The sequence below is a fragment of the Lepidochelys olivacea genome (genome assembly GCF_965140295.1).
Source record: "Lepidochelys olivacea isolate rLepOli2 genome assembly, chromosome: 6".
Classification (NCBI taxonomy): domain Eukaryota; kingdom Metazoa; phylum Chordata; order Testudines; family Cheloniidae; genus Lepidochelys; species Lepidochelys olivacea.
In genome coordinates, this window is record NC_140416.1 from 89,707,516 (window position 1) to 89,734,181 (window position 26,666).

Sequence of the window (26,666 nt, forward strand, 5' to 3'; positions counted from 1 at the left end):
GATCGCACCATAATGATCTTATACCTTTTTTTGTATGCAGGCTAGCCTGTAATGTATGCCTAATGTGGTTTCTCCTTAGGATAAATGTGGCAGAATCTGGGTGTTCATTGCTCCTTTAGGAGGGGAGTCAATTATATTCTTCATACACAGACATCGATCTACACTATCTGCCCATATACCAAGCAAGGATGCAAGTCAGGGTCTTAGTATTAATAATTAAAGCCCCTCGTACTCAAGGCCCAAAGTACTAAAGCAATCACCTCTCACTGTAGGTATAATACCTGCCCAGCAGTTAGTTGAGGTTCTTGGTCTATAAATTCACTCAGGATCAGGACAGGTCTTACTTAGTGAGGTTCCATAGTTGAGGCATTCATTCATCTGGAGATGTGGGAAGAGAGGGGTTGTACAAGGCCAAAACGCCTTTTGCTTGGTAGATCAATGGTTTAGATAACTACAACCTCATGTGACTAGTTGCAAGAATACAAGCCTTAACCCAAGTGCTGTGGCTAAATTCCAACTAGTGCTACTACTTTGTGCTTCTTTGAATTCCCTGTGCAGTTTTCTGTATAGGATTACCTTAATTTCTTGTATCAAATGTTGTGTAGCACTGTGGTGTGCTGTTAAACGGCTGCAAAATTTCTCTCTCAGGTGACCGCTGTCCTGTAGTGGGCACAGTGAATCCTGTGTGTGTGCGTGCGCACACAGAGTCAAGTTCACTTTATGTCAGAATCAGTTATACGCAATATACTTTTCCTTCAACCAGAGTTCTTCGGTAAGCGGTTAGTTGTGTCTTGAGGTGAAAAGGAAACTCCCAAAAGAGTCATTTTCACATTCAGTCCAGTTATGCAAATTGGCTCAGCTTCCGCATCTCACTGTCTTTTCAGAGCTGCACATGCGAAACAGTGTGACTAGATTGAACACATCATTTAAAATAAATTTCATGGTAAAACTGGAAACTCCTTAGCTGTTTGGAGCCAGAGAGCAGTGGTTTTAAAGGTGAACTTGAAATAATTTAATTCCAGTTTGATCATAATGCTACTTGGCTCTTCTATAGTGCTCTACATTTTCACAGTGTTGCACTTACATTAGTTAGGCGATGTTAAAACAGATTTATGTAAAATAGCTTGCTTCATAGATAAAACCAACTGGATTAATGGAAAGTTTATGTGGATTAAACTATTGGTGAATTTTTAAGCTGTTTTGACCCCCTATGAATGAAAGGTTCATATATAAGCTTATGCTTATTATAAAACTGGAGCTGGAATACGCTGTATGAAATCTGTCACTGCTACTGCCCTCTGTACAGAGATCGGTATTAATCTATGCATCTGTTTGTCTGATCTTCAGAGATGCTGAGCTCCACAGCTCCCATTGACTTAAATGAGCATTGATGGTGCTTAGCACCTTTTGAAAATTAGGCAAGTGTACATCCTGTTAGTTTACCGTTACTGAAACTAAATTGCCACCACTTCGTGGCCATTGTAAATGATGCTTTGCAATATAGAAGGATCAGAGCCAAGAAATCTTTGCTTAACAAACAAACAAAAGGAGTGAAACTTGTCTCAACAGTGCTGACTCCTGGTCTCCATTATTAAGGTGTCACTGGAAAATTCTACTAAATAGTTCTTGTGTGTAGTGTGAAACTTGTGAAGTGCTGGGGGAATTGACAGTACTCTCTGCTCATCCAACAGTGTTTTATACATTGTTGTTGTGGTGGTATGAAACACTAGAGGGTGGCAGAGTTTAAGGCATGGTTTAGAGAAGCTTGAAATCCTGCAGATGAATAGCTAACAATGAATTGTTTTGCTTAATTCACTGTAATCTACATTTATACCCACTTCTTTAGTAATTCCACAGCACAACAGCTTTCATCCCATAGTGCATCAGAGAATGCTTCTCTTTTTGCCATCTCCTGTCATGCATTTGAATGGAAGGCAATGCCTTCCTTCCTTTTTTACTATAGTATTCTCCATAAAGGCCCCAAATCCTGCAGCAACACTTGTCAACTAGAATGTGCAGGATTTAGGCTTGGCTGCTAATTATAAATCTTAGTAATTACATGATCAGACAAAGCCAGACACACATACTTTATTTTTGTTTTAAGGGACACTTCTGGCTCTAAACTGGTCAGAAATGTTGGCTTGTTTTCAAGCTTGAGTTTGTTGGTTTGTTGTTACACAATGCCAAAAGATCCATCTATGAAATCTTAAAACCAAAAATTGTCCAGCGGGGTAGTGGTGGGGGAATCAGATGTTCCCCTTCAGTATTTGTAACCCTGACATTGCAGTCTGTGCTCGTTAGTGCGTGAGAACCTGCAAGTGAAATTGAAGAGAATGGACACTTTGCATTGTTCAGTGTGTGAGAGAGGCAAAGAAATTATAGCACACAAAGTGAAAAAGAAATTGCACATAATACTGTTCTGTTTAAAGTCCCTTTAATCATCTAACCCATTTGTTAGTAATATGGGTAAAGAAAGTTGGACTTTTGAAGTACTGGAGACCCTTAACCCCAACCTCCAAGTGGAACTAGCAGTCATCAGAAGTGGAGCCCTGTTTTTAAACAAAATTGGATTTATTTTATTTAACCCTGACAGTGCCCTTGTATCATGTCCTTAAGGATTCACTCCAGCAAAATCATGTGTTGTACTGGTTGGAGCACTGGACTGACAGCCAGGGATCTCCTGAGTTCTAATCCTAGCTCTGTGTGACCTCTGTTTAATTCCAGTCTGTTAATATTCAAGATAATTGCTTTTGCATTGACCAGGTCTATATGGCTTCCTTGGCTGATTTCAAATCCCTGATTGAACAAAATAATCCCAAACTGACAGACTTTTTAAAAGAAACATTGGGATTGGCTGTGTCTTATTGGAAAGCACTGGATCAGTTTTCTCTGATGCTGTTTGCAACAATGACCTTATCCCATGTCCTTCGGAGGAAGTTGCAGACTTAAATGGTACACCTAATAGAGTGAACAGGATCTCTTCCCACAGCCCTTACTGGTTGGAGCAGAGCAGGTGAAGTCAATAGACTCTAGCTTCATGTGGGACCCACTCTTGTGACTTACTGGGGACTCTTCAGTCCTCCTGGAGTCTGTGGAACTAGTCACATGGGGCCAGAGCCAATGAGGGCAGGCTAGGAGAGGGATAATATTCCCCCCACCCCCTTCCCAGCCATCTTGCTGTCATAGACCACAGCAGCAATCCAGAAGTATGGCCAGACATCTACTTTCCTCAATTTCCTGCCATACGTACTAGCCAATGACGCAGTCCATAACTGTTGGTTTTAGCACCTACAATGCTTCTTTTTTTTTAATTGTTAAAAGTAAATATGGCTCCCCATTTCAAGGAGCATCTGTAGGGCCCTACCCAATTCACGACCATGAAAAACGCATCACGGACCCTGAAATCTGGTCTCCCGCTGTAAAATCTGGTCTTTTGTGTGCTTTTACTATACTTTACGGATGTCATAGGGGAGGATAATGTTTCTCAAATTGGGGGTTCTGACTCAAAAGGGAGTTGCAGGAGGGTCACAAGATTATTTAGGGGGGCTGCCCTTTCCTTCTGCACTGCCTTCAGAGCAGGGTCGCCGGAGAGTGGCAGCTGCTTAGCAAGGGTCCAGCTCTGAAGGCAGCAGAGCGGAAGTAAGGGTGGCAGTACCATACCATGCCATCCTTCTGTGCTGCTGCTGGCAGTGGCTCTGCCTTCAGAGCTGGGATCCCGGCCAGCAGCCGCTGCTCTCCAGCTGCCCAGCTCCGAAGGCAGCGCCGCCGCCAGCAGCAGCACTGAAGGAAAGGTGGCAGTACCATACCCCCCCCGCTACAATAACCTTGCAACTCTTCCCCGCCCCCCCAACTCCTTTTTGGGACAGGACCCTTACAATTACAACACTGTGAAATTTCATTACTTAAATAGCTGAAATCATGAAATTTATGACTTTTCAAATCCTATGACAGTGAAATTGGCCAAAATGGACCGTGAATTTGATAGAGCTCTAAGCATCTGTGAACGTTCCCCACTATGAACAACTTTTCAGCACTGTCGTAGTTCATGCTACGGCTGTGTAAACAGTTATACCTTTGTGCTATTTATTATCATGCCTTTTCCGCACAGGATCTTTATTAACATGAATGAATGAACCCTCCCAGTGCTCCTCGGGTGGAAGGGATATAGGGCGATCACTCCGCCCGCCACTGGAGTGCAGAGGCTCTTCAGCTGTGCTTGGCAACACCACACCCGAATTTATGATAGGAAGTGAAGATTATTGCTACAGCTTCAGCTGAGGCCAGAGTGTAAGGAAGCCAAACGGAGTTCAGCTACGACACTATATGGGAGTTTTCATTCCTACTCCTGTGTCAGTGTGTGGCCTTTTACCTACCCTGTCAGTGCCACTGCCTAGCCACAAACACTTGCCAACTGTTTCTCTTTCGCCACATATGCTTTGCAACTGGAGATTAAATGCACAACAGACTGTACCGCAGGTATACAGGAGGAGCAGGGGCGTAGAAGGAGCCTTCCACATGCCTTTCTCATTTCTCCTCTGCCCCTGGCTCACTCTCTCAGCTCCCCTATACTTCCTGTGCCTCCCAAATATATATTTGCCCAGTTATTGAGCCAGTTGCCTCATTAGCCCAGCAATTGCCACTCAAGTATCTAATAACTAATGGAAACTGATTAATTGACTTCAGTTAAGCATGCAATCTTCCCCGTTCTGCAGCAACCTCAGTGACCAGGGTGCTACGGGTAGTGCTCTGGCATAGCCTACAAAAAGTGCCATCAGCTCTTTAGCACAAGTGATCAGATGTAAAACAAATCTCTGGCAGTAACATTTTCAGTGCCACCTAGCACCCAGCCAGGGCACTGATTCAGCGGGGACATAGAGGAAAGAGCACCATCTATCAAATTGCAAACTTCAATACCCTGTAGCACCCAGGTGTTAGCTGGAGGTTTCCTATCAGAGTGCTGACCTGGTCCAGCCTTGCTTTGGTTGTTGGATGAGATGGCATCACAGCAGGCCTCCCTTCAGCTGTCTTGGCCCTGATATAAGATGATAAAACCTCCAAATCAAGGCACGGTGGAGATAGAGGAGAAGATAGAGGAGAAAAGAGAAATGCTTACTCCATCTGCCTCAATAACAAAAAGCACTCACCTAGCAGATGGCTAAAGAGGAAACAAATAGGCTAGTTCATCAAAAAAAAAACAAAAAAACAAGGGAAGAGTAACCATTTCTCAGAGTAAAATTGTAGATATTTAAACCCACCCTGGAAAATAGACTATAGTAACCTCTAGGCCTTCAGAAAGTAAGAAATTTAGATATTTGAGACCAGCCCACGCCACCAATGATATTCTACCCTTTTCACAATTTAGCCAGAGGCCAATATGTACTATAGCTTGAGAATCAAACAACCTTCCCTCTTAGTTCACTTGCCCAGGGACACTTAACATGGAACCCTAATACAAGTCTGTTTGTCTCCCTTAGCAGCTTTACAATGCTGGCTGGCCTTACTTCCTTAAACCTTATGCATGAGGATTGATAATTCTCATAACTGTTGTTATTGTGGCTAATGACTTTCCCTCCCATGAAATAAATCCCAGGAGATCTTGCATAATTGCCTCTCTTCTCTTATGGACCCTTCCTCATCTGCCTGCTAGCTAGCAACCGTGCCCTTTCTCCTTGACATCTAAAAGTGCTTATTATTTTAACTGATTATCTTTCCCTCTCTCCGGCATCAGTGACACTTTTTTTAAATCCCCTTTAATCAAGCAATCTCAGAAGGTAGCTGGAGGGGGAAAAGCGGTGGAAGGCATATTAATCCATTTTTGTCCATCCCCCTCCCACAGGTCCATTTTGGTACTGTTCCCTTTAGTTCAGTCTAATTCTGACTGTCTGAGGGGATGCCAACACTGACCCTTGAAAATCAGCTCCTCATGAAAGATAGAGGACACGAAAGGTCTGGGAGGAGTTTACTTGGATTTTAGAGTAGCGGGTACCTCTGACTCAACCACAGCGTTGGAATTGATTATTCTGCGTAGGTCAGGCACGTAGTGCTTCCTGTCAGAGTCTGTGCCTGATACGTTGCTTAGTGCATTCTGGGAGTGTGGTAAAGACAGAGTCCAGCACAGATGAAGCTAATCCCTGCATCTTTTGTGTTTAAAGGGGATGTGAAGGTGGGATGCCTCATTGGGTATGGTAGAGAAGCAGGAAGGAAGCGAGTTAGGGAATGCTGCCTGGCATCAAGAGCTAGGAGACCTGGAGGCAGAGATGTGGATTCAATCAAACCCACATGCACTTAGTCTGCCAACCTCTCTCCCTTCCTCGCCCCCTAGGTCATTATCTCCCTTCAGTGCTTCTTAGCTAAAATGAAAGCTGTGATTTTAAAATCTGAATTTCAAAGGCACCCTCAGAATGAACCTCAAGTGCTTTCTTCTTTCATATGTCTAAATCCTCATCTGTCCTTCAGAATGCACTGAGAGAGAGCTGCAAGATCAGCAGCGCACACTCCCACAGCAATGGCTCCCTTAGGGATACACAGAGGGGCTGGGATGCAGATTTAGGGAATCTTGCAAGTAATCCCGAGAAGTAACTGTAATTCCCATCACCAAGGTTTCAGGTCCTGGCAGCGGCATTTGGGCTGGGTGAGTTTTCCATTGTAGAGAGGTAGTTGGAATCAGGAATCCAGCCCCAAGGAGGATTTCTGCAATAGACAAAAGCAGTTGCTTGACATCTGGGGTGGGTTTCTGGATTCCAGGTTGTTTTGGAAGTGCTTACTGTGGGGGTGAGGGAGAGCTGCTGGCAGGAGCTTAAAGTAGGGAAAGGATTATTCCAAACTAGAATCCTAACTTACTTCTCTTCCCAGCTACAAGAAATCTACCCTGATCCCAGAACCAGCACTCCAAACACATCCTGCTTCCAACCTTCCCCGCCCCAGTCAGCCTCCCCAATATCAATGTTTCCACATGGTTGCTGGCCAATTTCTGAAAGGTCATGGGAGGCAGTGACCATGAGTTGGTTGAGTTCAGGATCCTGACACAGGGAAGAAAGGTAAGCAGCAGGATACTGACCCTGGACTTCAGGAAAGCAGACCTCAGCTCCCTCAGGGAACGGATGGGTAGGATCCCCTGTGCGACTAACATGAAGGGGAAAGGAGTCCAGGAGAGCTGGCTGTATTTCAAGGAATCCCTGTTGAGGTTACAGGGACAAACCATCCCGATGTGTCGAAAGAATAATAAATATGGCAGGCGACCAGCTTGGCTTAACGGTGAAATCCTAGCGGATCTTAAACATAAAAAAGAAGCTTACAAGAAGTGGAAGGTTGGCCAGGGAAGAGTATAAAAATATTGCTCAGGCATGTAGGAATGAAATCAGGAGGGCCAAATTGCACCTGGAGCTGCAGCTAGCGAGAGATGTCAAGAGTAACAAGAAGGGTTTCTTCAGGTATGTTGGCAACAAGAAGAAAGCCAAGGAAAGTGTGGGCCCCTTAATGAGTGAGGGAGGCAACCTAGTGACAGAGGATGTGGAAACAGCTAATGTACTCAATGCTTTTTTTGCCTCTGTCTTCACTAACAACGTCAGCTCCCAGACTGCTGCGCTGGGCATCGCAACATGGGGAATAGATGGCCAGCCCTCTGTGGAGAAAGAGGTGGTTAGGGACTATTTAGAAAAGCTGGACGTGCACAAGTCCCTGGGGCCGGACGAGTTGCATCGAGAGTGCTAAAGGAATTGGCGGCTGTGATTGCAGAGCCATTGGCCATTATCTTTGAAAACTCGTGGCGAACGGGGGAAGTCCCGGATGACTGGAAAAAGGCTCATGTAGTGCCAATCTTTAAAAAAGGGAAGGAGGAGGATCCTCGGAACTACAGGCCAGTCAGCCTCACCTCAGTCCCCGGAAAAATCATTGAGCAGGTCTTCAAAGAATCAATCCTGAAGCACTTACATGAGAGGAAAGTGATCAGGAACAGTCAGCATGGATTCACCAAGGGAAGGTCATGCCTGACTAATCTAATCGCCTTCTGTGATGAGATTACTGGTTCTGTGGATGAAGGGAAAGCAGTGGATATATTGTTTCTTGACTTTAGCAAAGCTTTTGACATGGTCTCCCACAGTATTCTTGTCAGCAAGTTAAAGAAGTATGGGCTGGATGAATGCACTATAAGGTGGGTAGAAAGTTGGCTAGATTGTCAGGCTCAACAGGTAGTGATCAATGGCACCATGTCTAGTTGGCAGCCGGTGTCAAGTGGAGTGCCCAAGGGGTCGGTCCTGGGGCCGGTTTTGTTCAATATCTTCATAAATTATCTGGAAGATGGTGTGGATAGCACTCTCAGCAAATTTGCGGATGATACTAAACTGGGAGGAGTGGTAGATACGCTGGAGGGCAGGGATAGGATACAGAGGGACCTAGACAAATTGGAGGATTGGGCCAAAAGAAATCTGATGAGGTTCAATAAGGATAAGTGCAGGGTCCTGCACTTAGGATGGAAGAACCCAATGCACAGCTACAGACTAGAGACCGAATGGCTAGGCAGCAGTTCTGCGGAAAATAACCTAGGGGTGACAGTGGACGGGAAGCTGGATATGAGTCAGCAGTGTGCCCTTGTTGCCAAGAAGGCCAATGGCATTTTGGGATGTATAAGTAGGGGCATAGCGAGCAGATCGAGGGACGTGATCGTCCCCCTCTATTCGACATTGGTGAGGCCTCATCTGGAGTACTGTGTCCAGTTTTGGGCCCCACACTACAAGAAGGATGTGGATAAATTGGAGAGAGTCCAGCGAAGGGCAACAAAAATGATTAGGGGTCTGGAACACATGACTTATGAGGAGAGGCTGAGGGAACTGGGATTGTTTAGTCTGCAGAAGAGAAGAATGAGGGGGGATTTGATAGCTGCTTTTAACTACCTGAGAGGTGGTTCCAGAGAGGATGGTTCTAGACTATTCTCAGTGGTAGAAGAGGACAGGACAAGGAGTAATGGTCTCAAGTTGCAGTGGGGGAGGTTTAGGTTGGATATTAGGAAAAAAATTTTCACTAGGAGGGTGGTGAAACACTGGAATGCGTTACCTAGGGAGGTGGTAGAATCTCCTTCCTTAGAAGTTTTTAAGGTCAGGCTTGACAAAGCCCTGGCTGGGATGATTTAATTGGGTGATTGGTCCTGCTTTGAGCAGGGGGTTGGACTAGATGACCTCCTGAGGTCCCTTCCAACCCTGATATTCTATGATTCTATGAACCTTGGTGAAATAAGGTAGCATGGCCTAGGGGAAAGCCAAGTTTTAATCCTGGACCTACTATTCACTCTCTGTGTGGCTTTGGGCAAATCACTTTAGTGTTGTCTCAGTTTCTTTTATTTGAAGATAATACTGTATCCATCTCCTTTCCAACGGTGTAGTGAGGGTGAATTAACTGTACGGTGCTCTGAACAGATAAAATGCTACATAAATGCTAAGTAAGTGTAGGAGTTTAGGGGTAGCAGCCCAAAAGGTGTTAGTTTATCATAGCTAAAGGAAGAACTTCATACCCACAAATACCGACCATGCCAGGAGAAGGGTACTTTGGGAGGAAAAGACAGTTTTCCTTGCCTGCAAGTAGTAAGAAAATGTGAAGAACCCCAATTGTATAGGTCCCAATACAATGAAAGTTCCACGTACAGGGATCAGGGCCTAAGGGCCTATCTGCTGTAGGGATCACTTCAGTTGCTGCCAAAATGCAGCCACCTCTGGGTGGAAGTGGCAGTTGTTTAAACACCCATAGCAACACTTCAGGAGAGTAACTAGCGAAGAATCCTGTATTTAATTGAAATTACAGGAGGATTTTAGGGAGGGAGAATATATTTGCCAAAAATGGAATTTAGCCAAATGTTGTAGCGAACATCTCCTATTTGAGTACAGAGGAAAAGAGCCCTAGGATCTTAATAGGCACACGTGGCCACGGTCTCTCTTTTTTGCATCTTCTGTGAAACACAAACCTCCCTTTGTATATTTGTAAATGTAATTTAATGTACATGCTCCTGTAAAGGCAAAACCTCTGCTTGTGTTGCAGCAGCTGTTTTTTATCCGTAAATAATATAATTTGTGTGAAGGCTCCTCCCATCCAAGACACCGGGGGTGCTTATGTTGCTTAATTAAAAACTGCAACAAAAACACCCCTCTTAGCAATTAGCTAGACATGGAGGAAAGATTAACACATGTGGGTCCTGCAGTGGGGGGTAGGGGTGGGCGTGGACCATAGATTCATAGATAGATTCATAGATATTTAGGTCAGAAGGGACCATTATGATCATCTAGTCTGACTTCCTGCACAACGCAGGCCACAGAATCTCACCCACCACTCCTGCAAAAGACCTCTCACCTATGTCTGAGCTATTGAAGTTCTCAAATCATGGTTTAAAGACTTCAAGGAGCAGAGAATCCTCCAGCAAGTGACCCGTGCCCCATGCTACAGAGGAAGGCGAAAAACCTCCAGGGCCTCTTCCAATCTGCCCTGGAGGAAAATTCCTTCCTGACCCCAAATACGGCGATCAGCTAAACCCTGAGCATATGGGCAAGATTCACCAGCCAGATACTACAGAAAATTCTTTCCTGGGTAACTCAGATCCCACCCCATCTAATAACCAAAGCCCAGTAAGTGAGCCCAGTGTTTTGCAAACCCCAGAGAAGACCTTAACCCGGCACTGAAAGCTTAGGATTTCACTCGGATGTAGTTTCTGGGGCATAAAAGGTGTGGGTGTGAGGTTGGAGCTAGTCCTTTGAATGGTCCCTCATGGGTATTTACAAGAGCTGTGTGTAACCACTGAGACTCCTTTCCCTATGTGCACAAACCCCCCAAAGTTTTGGGACACTTCAGAAATAACAGAAGCATAACCCATCTATATTTGCACATGTTGCACCACTGGAAACTCTGTATACTGCTGGGAATTTGTTTGTCCAGTCTGATACAAACAGTGATGGCAGCTTAGTTCTTTGCTCTAATCTTAACATCAGTTTCTTGCTGTACATGTAGGGAGCAATGGGTGGCTGTGGGTAGTAGGGGTGAGAACAACACTGTGCCACCCTTGCTAGGCGTCACCTTCCAATAGTTGGAACAAGGGGGCTGGTCTCCAGATGTGAGCTCTGTCCCAGACTCAATCACTGTGTGACCTTGGATAAGTCACTTTAGCTTTCTGTGCCTCCGTTTCCCTCCCTGAAAAATGGGAATAGAGCTATCACTCTGCTAAAAGTTGCAAAATTCTCCAGGGAAACAAACTGTGTGTGAAGTATTACTATTCCATACATCAGAATTTGAACAGTACTGTAGGCTGCCTTATTGCTGTCATTTAGATCCTCATTCACACCCCACTGAATTCATTGCCTTCTTTCTGACCTCCACACCCCGAAGGCTCTTTATATTTATTCCTGTATCTAATTATAGGTGACCATGTTTTGTCACCCTAATACCTGTGTGGTCATTCTCCAAATTCAAATAATAAATAATTATTTTCCTCCTTAATAAATTGTTTGAAGCTGTGTTACACCATGAATTAGAGTCCATCAAATAGTTAACATGGGTCTCTCCCAACATGGATTGGAATAATTTGGGGGAAAAGAAAAAAAACCTGTTGTTGAAATTTCCGAGGTGCTTGGCTTGGGGAATCAGGAATGGGATTCAGTTCTTTCTTTTTAAGGAAAGTTGTTTAAATCTGGCCCAGGTCATCAGTGACAGTGTCATTCTTATCTGTGGGCTGCTTGCTGGCCTGCGTGGAAATGTACTAAGGTTGACTTCAACTACTAAATGGGTAAGGGTTCACATTGGGTAAGCTGTCCTTATTGGCCCACTTGTTGACAGCTTCCGTAGAGAGATCCACACTTAAACAGGAATGGAGACTGCATTCTTTTCTCACTAACAGTGCAGCTCTTCTGGGTCAGGGTTTAAGCACATTGCCGGAACACTGTGTGGGACGTTTGCACTTCTGCTGCCCATGCTGTACCTGTCCTATAAATAAAAAGTGCACTTTGATTTCCAGCGCTGTTAGTCCAGCGCTAAAGTTAACGAAGTGTAAAGTTTATCTGAAATTGAAAGTCACCAATAAATCTCTGCTTCCACTTTCCTGTTCTGTTCTGTTCAGGTCACACAATATGTTGCTGCTCTGATGGTTGCTTGTTTAAATACCACCTTACTGCACCATCATCCTTGAAAGATTTCATTATGATCTCACTTGTTTGCTAAGTATAATGGTAACTCGCTACTCTTGCATTTAATCCAAATTGGACAGTGAAACTAAAGGGCAGAAATATAATTCACAGTTTTACCACATATGCAATCAGCTAAATGTTTCAGTTTTAATTATCCAGTTAGTGTTTAATCATACACAATGTTATCAGCTCAGAAGGGGACACAAAACACAGGCTGTGCCCCAAAATACTGAGTCTGGAGGTTTGATTTTTGCCATCCTCACTCCAATTTAGTAATACGTTACTCCACAAGTATCCCTATGGAGAACATTGGTTAGGGTGGTTGAAAACGAGTAATGATGGCAGAATCTGGCTCTGAAGGTCTTTGTACAGGAAGCCAGGACTGCTTGTTTAAACTGTAACCTTTAACTTTATCGTGCTGTTTTAAAGCAGACAGAGTGTGGGTGGAAATAGTCTAACATTGAGTAAAAGCCATTTGGTGAACAAGGTTTTGGGGGAGGCTGAGTGTATGTTTCTGGGAAGGCGAAAGAGCTGATCTTGCGGCTTTTGATTTTTTTCCCCCTTGAGTTAATCTGTTTGTATATGATTGCTACTGGGAGGTTCTCATTTGCACTTGTAAGCCTTACTGATTGTTAGGTGTTGGTATTGGTATTTTTTTTACCGTGGTATAAATCTAAATAAATAAACTTTACTCCTGGTTTGGCTGCTGCAAATTATGCAGAATTCCATCAACTTCCAGATGGAACTGTAACTTTCGCGCCCTCCTGGCCAAGATGGAGTCTGCTGTGCAGGCAGCTCTGGCCAAGAGAAGGCGTGTGCAGGAATGGAGCAGGAAAAATCCCTTCCACCCCAGGGGCACCTGTTCCAACCCCCCCAAAGTGAGAAAACACACACACACACACACACACACACACTACAATGGATATAACAAAGGGAGATATTTATTTACAAAGGGATGAGAGGAGAAAAACAACAAGGGGAAATATAAGGGGAGCAGTAAAACAGAGTTGCATCCAAACCAAGGCCCCACAGGCCCAGTGGTAGTACAGTCTGAAAGGGCACACACCGAGCAATGTGTCTGCACACAGAGTTCAAGAGGCCTGAGCAAAGTTCCAGTCCAGTGCTGAGTCTTGGGTGCTCCTGGTCATCTTTGGTGCCAGTGAACTTTCCCCAGCAAACCCCTCTGATGCCCTTCTCTGCTGCTCTCTGCAAAGCCACACAGAGTGACCATCTCCCCACTTAACTAACTAGCAGCCTCCCTCCTTATTCCCAGTGCAGAGTCACAAGCCCCAGTACTCACAGCCCCATGCAGCTCTGGGCAGCAGTGATACTGGGTCTAGCTCCGGCTTGTCCTTCTCGGGCGATTCCTCCCAGCACAGTGCTCCTCCTGGCTCCTGTCCTGGTGTGTCCCTGATTGGCCGTGCTGTCCTTCGCAGGCTTTAGGCAGGTTCTCTGCTGCTTCAGTTTGGGAGGGCCTGCTTGCTGCAGCCCTTCTCCCTCTCTCTCCAGCTCCAGAGCCCCACCTGGAGTTTCCCTCCTTTCTCTCACTGCTCCCCCTACCCCATTAGGAAAAAGGTTTAAAGGGGCCATGCTCTCTAAACTCCAAGGGGTTACAGAACCATTCTGTACAGCTGTGAATGTAACCGTTTCCACAGGCCTGCTAAAAAGGCTTCTGTTTTAAGCATGTATTGTTTGATCTGAATAGCTTAATCTGGAGTGGTATATGGAAATGGCCCGCATGAAAGAATGGAGGATCCATGCAGGTAAGAATGGCCATGGGGGGTGAAGTCATTGATCTATCAGCGGGGGAAGCATACCCATTCATTTTTTTCTTAGCAGCAGTGTTTTCATGGTGAAGGGGTTTCTATAACCTGCATATGAGCAAAACCAGAGAGTGTGTGTTGGTGTGGTTGATGTCTCTAAAACAGATCTGCAACATATTGGGCATCTGGGGTCATTTGCTGTTTCCTTGCAATTAGCAATGCTTCTGGAGGGGAGAGTGGACTCCAGTCAGGAAAAAGGCCTGACAAATATGTTTCGTCCCGCCACAGTGCTGCCTCAGTTAAACATTCTCTTTCTTGATACACTAGGAAACTCCATGTTGATGGTTTATATTCAGCTGTACCTAATGCTAATTGAAGGGACTTGTGGTTGCAGCTAGCTGTGCATTTAAGCCTTGTTCCTATTCTAACATTCACACTGTCCTTCGGGGTGACTCACTAGATGTCAGGCAGCTGCAGGAGCAAAGTTGAGGTTATTTCATGGCCTCCCTGTCCTCTACCAGATTCTTCCTACTCTACTTTCCTCACCCAAACCTTCCCCAATTCCTTCAGTGCATTAAGGAATGAATACAAATTTCCTGGCTGGGGAGCTGTACATAGAGTATCTTCTTAAAAGCACCTCTGATAAGTCTGGGCTAGAGGAAAGGTGGGACATTTGGTGTTAGGCATAAGAGTGGCACAGATCAGTGTGTAACATCTTGACTTAATCTTTCCCACTAACAGTTCCCAGATACGTATTTCCCTCTTTCCCTCTTTTCACATTCACCATCTTCTAACCACATCAGTGAGGCAGTTTGCTTAGCAGTTGCACTAGTCCAGTCTTATCATAAGTATAATGAGAGCTATCTAAGGTGCACTTGTCCCCTCTAACTGCAGGAAGGACCTGCATGGCTCGTCCTACAATCACACATTCATTTTTTGCTAGTAGTTTCAAAGTATTTTGTTACCAATGGAAAAAAAACAAACAATTTTCTGGTGTTCCAGATGCATCAGTAGGGAGGAAAAATTCTCAAATCCGTGGGACGTTGACTGAACTCCAGGAAGACATTGCCCTGTGTCTAATGGGCATGGAAATGCCCAGCTTTTGTAGCCTGTCTCTGCTCACTAGGCAACGCTGAGACACATAGTGTGGCAGCAAAGCAGTGTCGGAATTCTGTGCAATCTCTCTTTAAGGCTTCTTGTGAGTCTTCTCTAAAATCCCACTATCAAGACACAGCAATAGTTTATTTTTATTTCTGCAGTGACCAGGAACCCTCCCCAGGGTCTATTCCTGTGCCTTCTTGCTTTGTCTCCCCAGCTCCAACAGTCACACATGGTGACCTTTCTCCACTCCTGAGTGACCTAAACAGTAATTCAATAGAAAGACAAAGTCTGGTCTCATGGAGGCCCATTTTGATTCTATAACTGGATCAGGTCATGATAACCTGTGTTGAAGGGATGGGAGATTTTTGAGCTCCTGCGCTTATTTTTATAGACCGCTCTGTGACGCACACAGCAGTGAGTGATAGGTACGGAGGAAGAGGGATGCCCTTTCACTGCCAGCCTTCAGTTTCCGTTTTGCACTGCCATTGTTCCACTGAAATTAATGAATCATTGGAGCATATCGGGTACATTCAGGTAGGGGGGAATTCTGTGTAGCAGGGCCATTCTAAATGGGGAGTAGTCAGTTCCCTTCAAATCATTGTTTATGCTCCTGGAAGGATGCATCCCTCTGACTAGACCCTTATTTCAGTTGAGTAGGTTCTCTTCAGCTAAGACTAAAGGGCAGTACGTCCTTGAGCCATTTAGGGTGGTTGTGTTTTTTTCTATTAAAACATAAGGTAGCTCTGTATGGACCCTCATGCCTGCCTGCTAGAGGCCTTACTGTTAATTGACCATGATGGGTCTTTTACATGGAAATGATGTTGGGGACATCCTGAGAGAGTCTTCTCAAGACTAAAGAGTTGCATTATATACATTATGGACACTGACTCTGGGCAGATTGAAGAAACCTACTTGAGCCTGAGTTGAAAGTGGCAGCCTCGCCAAGCAGTCATTGGCTGCACACTTCAGTAAGTTGCTGAATTTGTGTGTTAGCAGATGATGAGCCATCTGAGGAGAGGTTTTGCTCCGGAATGGGGACTGATTACCTTGAACATTAAGGAAATACTTACGTAGTTGCTTCATTCAAGTTTTAACACGTGAGATGGAGGGGCCTCTTCTCTCCTGATGACACATGGTACATAGTGCCCATCATCTTTAGAAGTAGTTAGGAAGATGCGTCAAAAGACCAAGAGGCCCCAAAGGTGGAACAATGTGTTCTCCTTAAAGACAGCCGTGAAATTCCAGCATCTTCATGTTTATCTTCTCACTCAAGCAAAACTTCTCTTATTGTTCCTCTTGCGCAATGCTAATCATTCTGCCTCTTATTTGTCCTTGCTCATAAAAAATAAGTAATGTGCAAAAATTGCCGAAGGACCAGCTGCCATCTCATCAAAAACATTATAAATAGAAAACGTTTCCAGCAGCTCAGCTTCATAGCTTCTGTCTTCTTTCTCTTCCTCCTTTTTTATTGCCAGGGATCTTAGTATATGGGGTAAGGTGCATCTTTGAGTTTCTTCGCTGTCCATCTGCTCAGAAGAGGCCAAAACTTCCAATCTATGATATCACAGTTGGTTGCAGTGGTGCTGTAACTGAGAGCAGACGATGATGTCTGGTGGGCACCGAACCATAGGTGGCTGCCTAAAGATAAACAACTCACTTCTTCCATGCACATGGATAAAATTTTCAGAAGTGCTTTTCTCGTTTCTAAAAATGGTTATACTCTCTGAAATCGCTAATAACCGCACGCATCTGCACTCTCAGTATACAGGTCCTGCTTCTGCAATTGATGGTGTGTGATGGGTCACTACCTCATACACAGCCACATTGCAGTAAGTAGGGCTCCATGCAGATTCAGCAGTTCATTTACGCACTACCAGTTGCAGAAACACAGCCTATGTTTGTTCATTTGCAAGTCAGCCTGCACACGCCTTCAACAGGGATGTGAACATTACAGCTGGTTGAATACAGAAAACCAGTGTTTGTGAGCATTGATTTGCATTTCAAACACTTGTTTGGTTTGACTATGCTTGTGTCCTCTTATTCTTGACACTTCCTATGGAATGGGTTTGTGTTTGTAGGGAGGCTCGGGGAGTAGCATCCCTTCGTAGGAGTACCCAGAGTTACATACGAACCAGGGAGTCCATGCGTGGAGAGGGGTATTAATTATTCTCCTCTTATAAAGGTTCCATCTAACGAGGTAGCACTAAGAAGACTAGTCAAAGAGGGCAGTGCCCAAGCAGTCCGTAGGTGGAAAATTGTTAGCCCAAACCATTTGGTGAATGCTTGTAAATAACATACCCATTGGCAGAAATCAGGACCAGTTCATGAACAGCAGAAAGTCCTGAACTTCTCAGATAATTTATTTGCATTAAGTTTAATCAGCTCTACAGAAACTCCTGCCAGATTCTTTCTGTTTGTAGCATCTTTTCTTTAAAAAAAGATGACAGTTGATGTGTGAAGCGGAATAGGACCCAGCTGGCTTTCCCATAGCTCTGTCAGCTCTGTAGGACTAATCGTGGGAACTCATCTGTTTCAGTAAAGTCCGCAGCTATGGCTCTGAGCCATGATGAGTAAGAAGATGCTATATTTTTACATGATCACGTTTCTGACCATCACCACACTGGACTATTTCAGTTGAATAAACCCCATCGAGCCCCAATATTTGTATAGAAAAAATCTCATAGCATCTGAAAGTACACTAATAAGTAATAAACATATTTTACAAAGACCCAGAACAATGAACATGCAGTGTAAGCCAAGACTGGAGCAGTAAAGATGAATATTGGATAATTTCAGACTTGTCAACATGCCCTTCAAGGGTTTCTGCCTTCTGTTTCCTCCATGACCTGTGAACTGCCCCATAGTCAGTGGACACCATTGAAGCACCATTCACAACCCCAGATAAGTGCCCGAACAGCAGTAACTTCTGTGCAATACTTGGCAGAGGAGATGCTGTGTTCCTGCAGTCACTGCAGAGTGGCATGTGTTGGGTTTCTAATGGAGCCCCTTGTATTGGCACAGGCAGAAACTTTGCTGGCTGGTCAAATACATAATACAGGCTGTGGGCCAAATTCTGTTCTCGTACCAATTTAAAATCTCATGCAGCTCCATTGAGCTTCCATAAACTTGTGCCATTTTAATGGAGAGCAGAATTTGGGTGTCATGTGTAACCTACCTGCCCTGTGGACTTGGAGTTCATTTTCATGCCATTGGTTTGACTTTGTCACGCAGGAATGGCATAGCCACAAGCTAGGAATTGTGGCAACACAGGGTGGTTCCCCTGGCAAGGAGGAATTCTCACTAGAGTTATACTATGCAACTCACCTTCTTTGGAACCAAGGGAAGAGAAGGATGACCCGCATTGCTACTCCAGTGACTGTGGCAGCTCTGCTTTTCCCTTCCTCTGTGTCTAAACTGGCTAGCAGTAGGCATTTGACTACAATCAGACTTTTCTGCCAGCCATGACACAGTGCATTATTCGTTCTGATTTGCTTTTCACTGCTTCATTTTTACTGTTTTTGAATACAATGGACAAATCTTATTATAGTTGACTATAACGTGGACAAGTGATCTGGATTTTTCACAAAGTCTTGACCTGCAGCAACTCCTGCTATGTCAGTTACGATCCTTACCACAGCTGTACCAATGCACATCAATTCTGACCCCCTGCATACCTTGCTCATTCATTCCTGGGCTCCCCCTACCACAGCTCTGTCAATGCTTCTTAGTCCTGACTTACATCACCCTCTGCTGTACTAGTTGTGGGCTTCCCACACACACCTGTGCCAAGGCAACTCAGTGCTAAGCTGCAACCCGCATGGACACTTTGAATTTAGCACAATCCACTATTTGATCTTCACTCACTGACTGATATGCACACAGTGTCACAGTTCTGGAATTGGAAGCAATTAGCATTTCAAAAGTTTGGCTGCCCAGCATAATGAGTGGGGAATAAAGCTGGACATCGTGGGGGAAAGGACTGGTTTCCCTTCAGGAGCATTGTTTGCAAGGAGAATTGTTCTTGTTTTCTTTTTATGGGAGAACATCCCCAAATGGAAAAGCCCTGATCTAGGGGGATGGAGAGGGCTGAGAATGCTGTTTGCTTTACGGTTCTCTGGCAATCAGTCAAGTTGGTGGGTGCTTGGTCATGGTTGGAGACCTGTAGGGCGAAACCAGCCTGGTGTGTATGACACTAAGATTAAGGAGGCCCAGTGCCCAGGAGAAACAATTTTGTGGAATCTCTAGCCTCTAGTAGCATGTTGCTATTCTTCTAACTATAGAGACTTAATAAAGCAGAATTCCAGCTCAGTACTGGTCTCACTCCAGAGTTATTCCCACCATCAGCATGTTCCCCTAGCATTGCGATATGCCATATGAAGTTATGTTGGCAATGATGAGTTCTGGGGGAGACAGGAAAGGTGTTTAGCCCTCCACCTACCTTTCTATGCATGTGCCTTCTGGGATGTGAGGGAGAAAGCACTTTTTAGAGTGTAAGGGGTAATGATCTTGATCCATTTTGGGTGAGAAAGGGACAGAAGTTTGGATTTGGCTCTGAGCACTGGTTCCTTTGCCATCTTCTGATGAGCTGCGGTCAATATCACACCAGGGTGATTTTGGTGACTCTCCTAATCAGGCAAGCACTGCCGTGTAGTAGGGTCCGTCTTTAACTCTTGTACTTATCACCATCCCCAGGCAAAGGACCTGAAACTCTGTATGCTGGGCAGAAACTTAATGACAATGAGTGGCACACAGTCCGGGTGGTACGGCGAGGAAAGAGCCTCAAACTGACAGTTGATGATGACGTAGCTGAGGGTGAGTGCAATGTACTGGTATCTCTACTGTCTTTCTTTGTTCTTAGCTTCTTTTCAGAATACACATGCACCCTTCTTCTTTGTCTCTCTTTCTCCTCCACCTTTCTGTGTAGGCCTCTGAACTGGGGATCACTGTGTTGCAAATCCAGTTATGAGGGCCTCTTTCTTCCCAACCAATTCTGGCAACAGTGGCCTGGAGTGGACCCTGGGAATGGAGACGCATCAAGCAGAATGCACAAGGGCTTGAACTCACTCAGAAAGCAAGAAGGAAGCCATTGAGATGTTAGAGAGGGAAGGAAGTGTGTTAATTTGCTCTTGGTTATGTGCCTGCATGTAGTATGTGAGGGAGGAATAAGAAGAGATCCATATAGCCAACCCCAAATGTTCAAAAAACATTAGACAGCCCTCCCCCCACCCCGACACACACGCACTATAAGCTTAAAATCATGCAATTTTAAAAAAAATATATTGGGTTCCTTGGTCTTGTGGTCTTGAGCCTTTAGAGTTCCTTTTTGCCATCTGCTCCTTTACAACAATGGGAGCTAGAAATATATTTTAATTTTTCTAAATGAAAGCTGAGATTTCCACATAACCGCATGACTCTGGGAGTTGGCGCTTTAAGAGAAATACTTGCTATCTTGAGAGGCTTGTGATGAAAATATGAGAGTCTAGGAGAAGCAGCTAATTAAGGTTGAGTTTGCCCCCTTGCAACTCCTCCTGTTCAGCTGTGCTCTAGATAGAAGACTCTCTTCCAAATTCCATGGGTCCTCCTCATAGAAAGCTCCTGGGGAATTTCTTAAGTATTTATAATAAGAGGGGGCTTCTGGCATCTGAACAGGACCTAGTTGTAAGCAACCTGACAGATAAAAACTTCAGCAAAAAAACTAAAGATGGGTAATAGGGTTTGAAATGACCCAGGCATCCTGCTGGCTTAACAGGTGGACAAGGGGGTGGTTTCAAAGTACTTGATCATATGTGCTCTCTAAATCATTTGTGCTAAATGTACACTCTGTGGTGTGGTGAGAAATGGAGAGAGAGATGCCCAGTGTAATACCAAACACACCTTTGCTAGTTCGAGCAAGGAGCAGATGGGGCTTCCTCACGTCACTGGGCAAGTTCTTCTGCTTAAGAGGCAACTTTTCAGCCTTAGAGTGAATTTTTGACTTTGCCTCTGTGCTGGAGAGCACAATAACACAGTTCACTTGCATTAGAGGAATTCTGGAAGTGATTTTCAGTAACAGCCACTAGATGGCACTTTCATCATACAGCTAAGAAAGGTGCACAAAGAAAACTGCCACTTGAAAGTGCATTTTTCATAAAACCAATCAGTTTTATGAAATATATAAAAATATATGTATATACATCCAAATAGTTATGTTAAAAACATGTTACGGTTGTAAAGTTAAACACTTGAAAGTTAGGAAATCCCAGAACTATGGTTGTCTGTGCAGCCTTAAGTTGCTCCCCCCCCACCCTTTTGCCTGTGCATTATGTAAGTCTTGAACTACATGATCAGATGCTATTGTTTTCTACAGGACACCTGTCTAAGTAGTGAACAGGATGGATCTTCTATGAGGATGAAACAGGGTTGTATAGAAAAGGAGGCTATTTTATGTAGGCCTCCTGCATTGTTTATTGCAGAAGTTGGGAGATGTGTAGTGAATGTAGAGTGTAGTGATAGGAAAAGATGGGTCTCATGAATAAGGCTGTTGAATGGTGCCCTGGTGATGTGGATCCTATATCTGCCTCTGGCACAGAGTTTCTCTAGGGTGCTAGTCAAATCATTTAAGCCCAACTTTTAACAGGTTGTTACTGATTGTGTTCCTCACTTTCTGGGTGCCCAACATGAGAGCCTGGGATCTGAGCACTCAGAATGGCAACTGAAGTCCATTGGAGATGTGCTTGTCTATATACAGTGCTATACAATGCTAAATATCTGGAAAAATCAAGTCCTAGGCATCCTAAACTGAGTATACAAAATTAGTGGTTACTTCTGATCTTACTCTCTCTATCTCAGCTGCCCATCTGTAATGTTGAGGTACTACCACCTGCTCACCTCGCAGGGGTCTGTGAAGCTCTTGAATATTTCAGAAAAGCCCATGCGGAAATGTAGTAATTTTGTCTTCAGAGCAGAATTTCAATAGTGTGCTGCAAGTAAGCATAAGGGCCACACTGAGGAGAAAACAAAATATTGAATAGCTGTTAATTGAGCACTATCCAGTCTGTGCACTGAATGGGGTAGGGGTCCTGGGGGAAAATAGTATATGCATTATAATACTGCCTTTATTTGCATAAGGGGGCTGAATTAAGGTGCACAGGCAACCTTAGCTCTTGCATTTCCTAACTTGTGAGTGCTTGACTTTGCAACCTTAACATTTTTGAACATTGTTTTTGTATGTGTAATGTATAAATGAGTATCTGTACTGATATAGAAGTACAATATGTATATGTAATTAACTAAATATGCTTTAAGGTCATATAACTAGATATTTTGTTATACTGAATAATGAAAATTCATCACCAAGACATGTAGAGCCCAGATCATGCAATAATTTGGTGTTTGAAGTTAACGAGGCTGTCTTATCTGTTGCCTGTTCATGCGTTAACCCCCTACCGTGCTGCTGAGCAGAGCTAACCAACAACCAGAATAACATCAGACAGCGGGAGAGGCCATTTTCCTTGTGTGGAGCAGCAGAGTGAATTTTTAACACATTATCATTTTTATGCCTGTGTCCGTGTTTCTCATTCTCTCTCTCTTTTTTTTTAACTCATTTCATCAATCATCAAACTAGGAACCAACAACTTATTTCAAAAGTGTATCTGAATTGTTTGTTTTTTTTTCAGCAGTCCTGATCTGGCAAGCTGCTGAGTGCCTTCAACTTTGGTTATTTTTGGTTGGAGCTGAGGGCACCTAGCGCTAAGCAGTGATGGACTCTTGGACTGTAAGTCCCTGGAGGAGGGACCTGGTCTCCCCTCCAGTGCTGAGCATGCTGTGGGAGCTTAACAAATAATACATTTAAATGACACCCCTGAAAGCTAAATGAAATCTCACTCTTGGTCCTTTCCTAATTACCACCTTCTTCCATCATTCCCCCTTTCGTCCTCTCTATGAATCAGCTCTGTGCATCTGCTGGCTCCCATCTCTCTCTGTGGTGGAGTGATAAGGTCTCCGCTTGTTTCAGTGAATGTGGTACCCTGGCACATCTGGCTCATATAAGCATGTCTGCCCTGTTTCTGTAGAATGGGGTCTCTGAGATAATGAAGTAGTTTCAGTGCAGTTTTCTAGGCTCTGTGCCAAGCAGGGATGTGATGATGAGGTTCGTAGGGTCATTATGGAAGGACAGAAAGTGTTAGCAACCCAGACCAGCAGAGACCTACCCTTAGGGAAGGAGTAGGGAGTTCACTGTCCACAACCCACTTGGTCCTCCACTTTTCAGAGTGCCCACGGGAGTGCTGGTGGCTTTTGTAGTGTGGAAACTTGGCTGCTAGGAATTGGACTGTACCCCCCAACTCATTTCATACACAGGCTGCCTATTAGATGATTACTTTATCCTTACTCTGAAATTTATCCTTACCGATATGGAAACCTGAAGGTGAATTGCTTTCTTTAGCCTGTTTACCAATCCCCTAGCATGCTGTGTGTTCTAAATCTTTCCTCTTGTTTGCGGCATTCAGGTACAATGGTTGGCGACCACACCCGCTTGGAGTTCCACAACATTGAAACGGGGATCATGACAGAGAAGCGGTACATCTCCGTCATCCCCTCTAGCTTCATTGGCCACCTCCAGAGTCTCATGTTTAATGGGCTGCTCTACATTGACCTGTGCAAGAACGGTGATATTGACTACTGTGAGCTGAAAGCACGCTTCGGCCTCCGCAACATCATCGCTGACCCGGTCACCTTTAAGACCAAGAGCAGCTACCTGAGTCTGGCCACCTTGCAGGCCTACACCTCCATGCACCTATTTTTCCAGTTCAAGACCACCTCAGCTGACGGCTTCATCCTCTTCAACAGCGGTGATGGCAGCGATTTCATCGCAGTCGAGCTGGTCAAGGGGTGAGTGAGCTTTGTGCTGTGGTCCCTGAGGGCATTCGGCTAAGCTGTGGATACCCTTTAAAATGTTTATACAAAGAGAGAAAGTCCTCTGGCTAGTCAATTTCTGTTCTTTTTTAATGAGGCATATGGTGTTGTGGTTAAGCAAAAGACTGGGACTGTGGGGTTCTATTCCTGACTGCCACTTATTCATGCTGGGGTGGAGTCTCTGATGTGATACGTCTTTCTCATATCTAGATACTGTGATCCTATGTCATAAAGCTTTCACCAAATTTTGCCTAAGAGTCTATTAGCTGTGCTTAGAGTAAGACCAACAGTAGCTCTGGAGTCTCCAGATGATCTGAGCTGGCACGTGTGTTGTTCACAGGTACATACACTACGTGTTTGACCTTGGGAATGGTCCTAACGTCATCAAGGGCAACAGCGATCGGCCTCTCAATGACAACCAGTGGCACAACGTGGTCATCACCCGAGACAACAGTAACACCCACAGCTTAAAAGTGGATACCAGGGTTGTTACTCAGGTTATCAATGGTGCCAAAAATCTTGACCTTAAAGGTAAATCTCAGAAGCATGCCAGTGCCCCTTTGGGCCTGCAGGAGGTGTGGGGGGAGAGAGCAGTAGCCAAGGAGAAGCTGCATAACCATGGACAAGGAATGGAAGGTCTGGGATGTGTTGTGGGGTTCTTTGAATTTCATTCTGCGTTTGCTCTATTGGCAAGTTCTCTAAGCACCATACTTTGCTGATCTTGTTCCTTCAGAGATTGTTTTTCAAGCATACTCACACTGTAGAATTACTCCTTCGACACAATTATTATTCTTTGATTAGGACAGGCCTCTCCTGCATTAATCTATTATTCTAGATCAGGTACAGCATTGACAGAACTAGAGTGGCAGGATGCATAGACAGTCAGGAGTAAGAACTGCTGTTTATGGGGAAGCACAGGATTGATAATAAGGTGGTATCGGTCAATATGGAAGCATATTTGTAAAAGTAGGGTGGGAAGGGCAGGTGATCAGGATCAAAGGGCATTGATGCAATTGTTAGATTTTTGTCCCCTTACACAATAAGTGGTGCAGCTGGTTGAAGTTGATGCTCAGTTACAGAGCTGTGTGAGGGCCCAGGACAGGAGTGACAGGTGATGCTTCAGGTCAGGTTCTGGATATGTTGACAGGCTTGTGTGAGGGTCCATGACAGGAACAGCAGTGGATGCTGCATGTACACTGAGGTGGGTTAGCCAAGCTGGGTTCCGGATCACACCATACACAGCTCTGGCTACCCTTTTTTCACTGGCAGTGCAATTCATTTAATGAATATAAGGTAAAGGCAACTCTGGAAGATACATTTATTTTACTTCCTTTTGCTTTTGTCTTTTTACCCTGTTTATCTCCAGGTGATCTCTACATTGCTGGCCTGGCTCAAGGCATGTACAGCAATGTCCCGAAGCTAGTGGCTTCACGTGATGGGTTTCAGGGCTGCCTAGCATCAGTGGACTTGAATGGGCGCCTGCCTGATCTAATCAATGACGCTCTCCACCGCAGTGGGCAAATTGAGCGCGGATGTGAAGGTACAACTCACTTTAGAGGCATTCCCCTCTCGGGCAGCTCCCCTTATCTCTTCACTGCCCCCTGCTCCGCCGCTCACCAACTTTACAGGCCATCTCATTGGTTTGCTTTCATTGTGATGTCCTTCACTGCCATCAGCATGTAATTGCCATGTTTGTAACCTCCTGACTGTGTAGTGTCTGAGTGGGGGTGATCAGTGGTTGCCAATGACTCTTTCATGTAGTTATATTACCCTAGGATATTGTGTCTCCAGCAATGGAAAGATGTTGGGCTCGGTGTTGGTAGCAAGCTCCTCATGTGCTTTTCCTACAGAGCCACTTATTGACACTAAGAATATTTAAAGTGTCTAGCCTCGCTCTGGAGTCAAGGTTCTCAGCTGTGCTCTGCAGGCCACCAGTTGTCCACAGGGCCCTTTTTGGGACTCCACAAAACTAAACATTTTGAAGACCAAGTAGTGGCAGGGAAAAGGGGATGAGGGCTTGCGGAGGTGAGGACAGGTCAAAGAGAGCATTCCTTTTATGAAGTGGGCCTCACAGTGGAAGAGTTGGAGAATGGCTGAAGGTGCTTTCATTAAAGTGATTTCTAGCACCTTAAATGAATGACTTCTTATCCAGGCCAGACTTCCAGCAGCCAAAAATAAAATGACTGACTTTAAGATCACTAGCTCAAGCACATGGATGTGGTATGTGAACAATTACAGCTACTACTCCCAAAGCTTAGACCTGTACCACTTGAGTTACATGATAATTTTTGTTGGCTTGTCAGTAGTGCTATGGCATATGTCTCTTTGTAGGCCGGCATTCACTACTGGGGAAAACTAATCTCACACACTGACACAAAAGATGTGCAATCCTATCGAGGACCCTAATGCTTGTGGACCCTAACTGCTAGGTGGCCCACATGTAGAATAAGATCCTTCTATGCACATGCATGCACGCCAGCTGGTATATTACATTCCCCACCAAGCTAACAATTGGCCATTTGGGTCCCTCCATCCCCTTGAAATGCCCTTCCTTCCCACCAGGGTTGTTGCTAGGCAGTTTTGGAAATTCCGGTGGAGTGCCATCTCCTCCAAGCCTTTAAGAACTGGGAAGCCTTAAAGCTGCAGCTCCACTTGAAACCAAACCCTGCCCTACAGCTCATCAGTTGGGTGTTCTGGTTTGCAGGGAGTGTTTGATCCCAGTCCTTCTGTTGCTGGGTAAAAGTAAATTCTTCAATAA

General features: G+C 44.7%; 1 protein-coding gene across 1 annotated transcript in view; it reads left to right on the forward strand.

Moving 5' to 3' along the window:
- The window catches only part of NRXN3 (neurexin 3), a 1,403,073-nt gene that overhangs the window by 628,540 nt on the left and 747,867 nt on the right, over positions 1-26,666 (forward strand). Inside the window, exons 11-14 of the mRNA XM_084630166.1 lie at positions 19,709-19,828; positions 23,503-23,884; positions 24,249-24,439; positions 25,275-25,448. Coding sequence (XP_084486292.1) covers positions 19,709-19,828; positions 23,503-23,884; positions 24,249-24,439; positions 25,275-25,448 — 867 coding nt within the window. The remainder of the gene's footprint in view (positions 1-19,708; positions 19,829-23,502; positions 23,885-24,248; positions 24,440-25,274; positions 25,449-26,666) is intronic.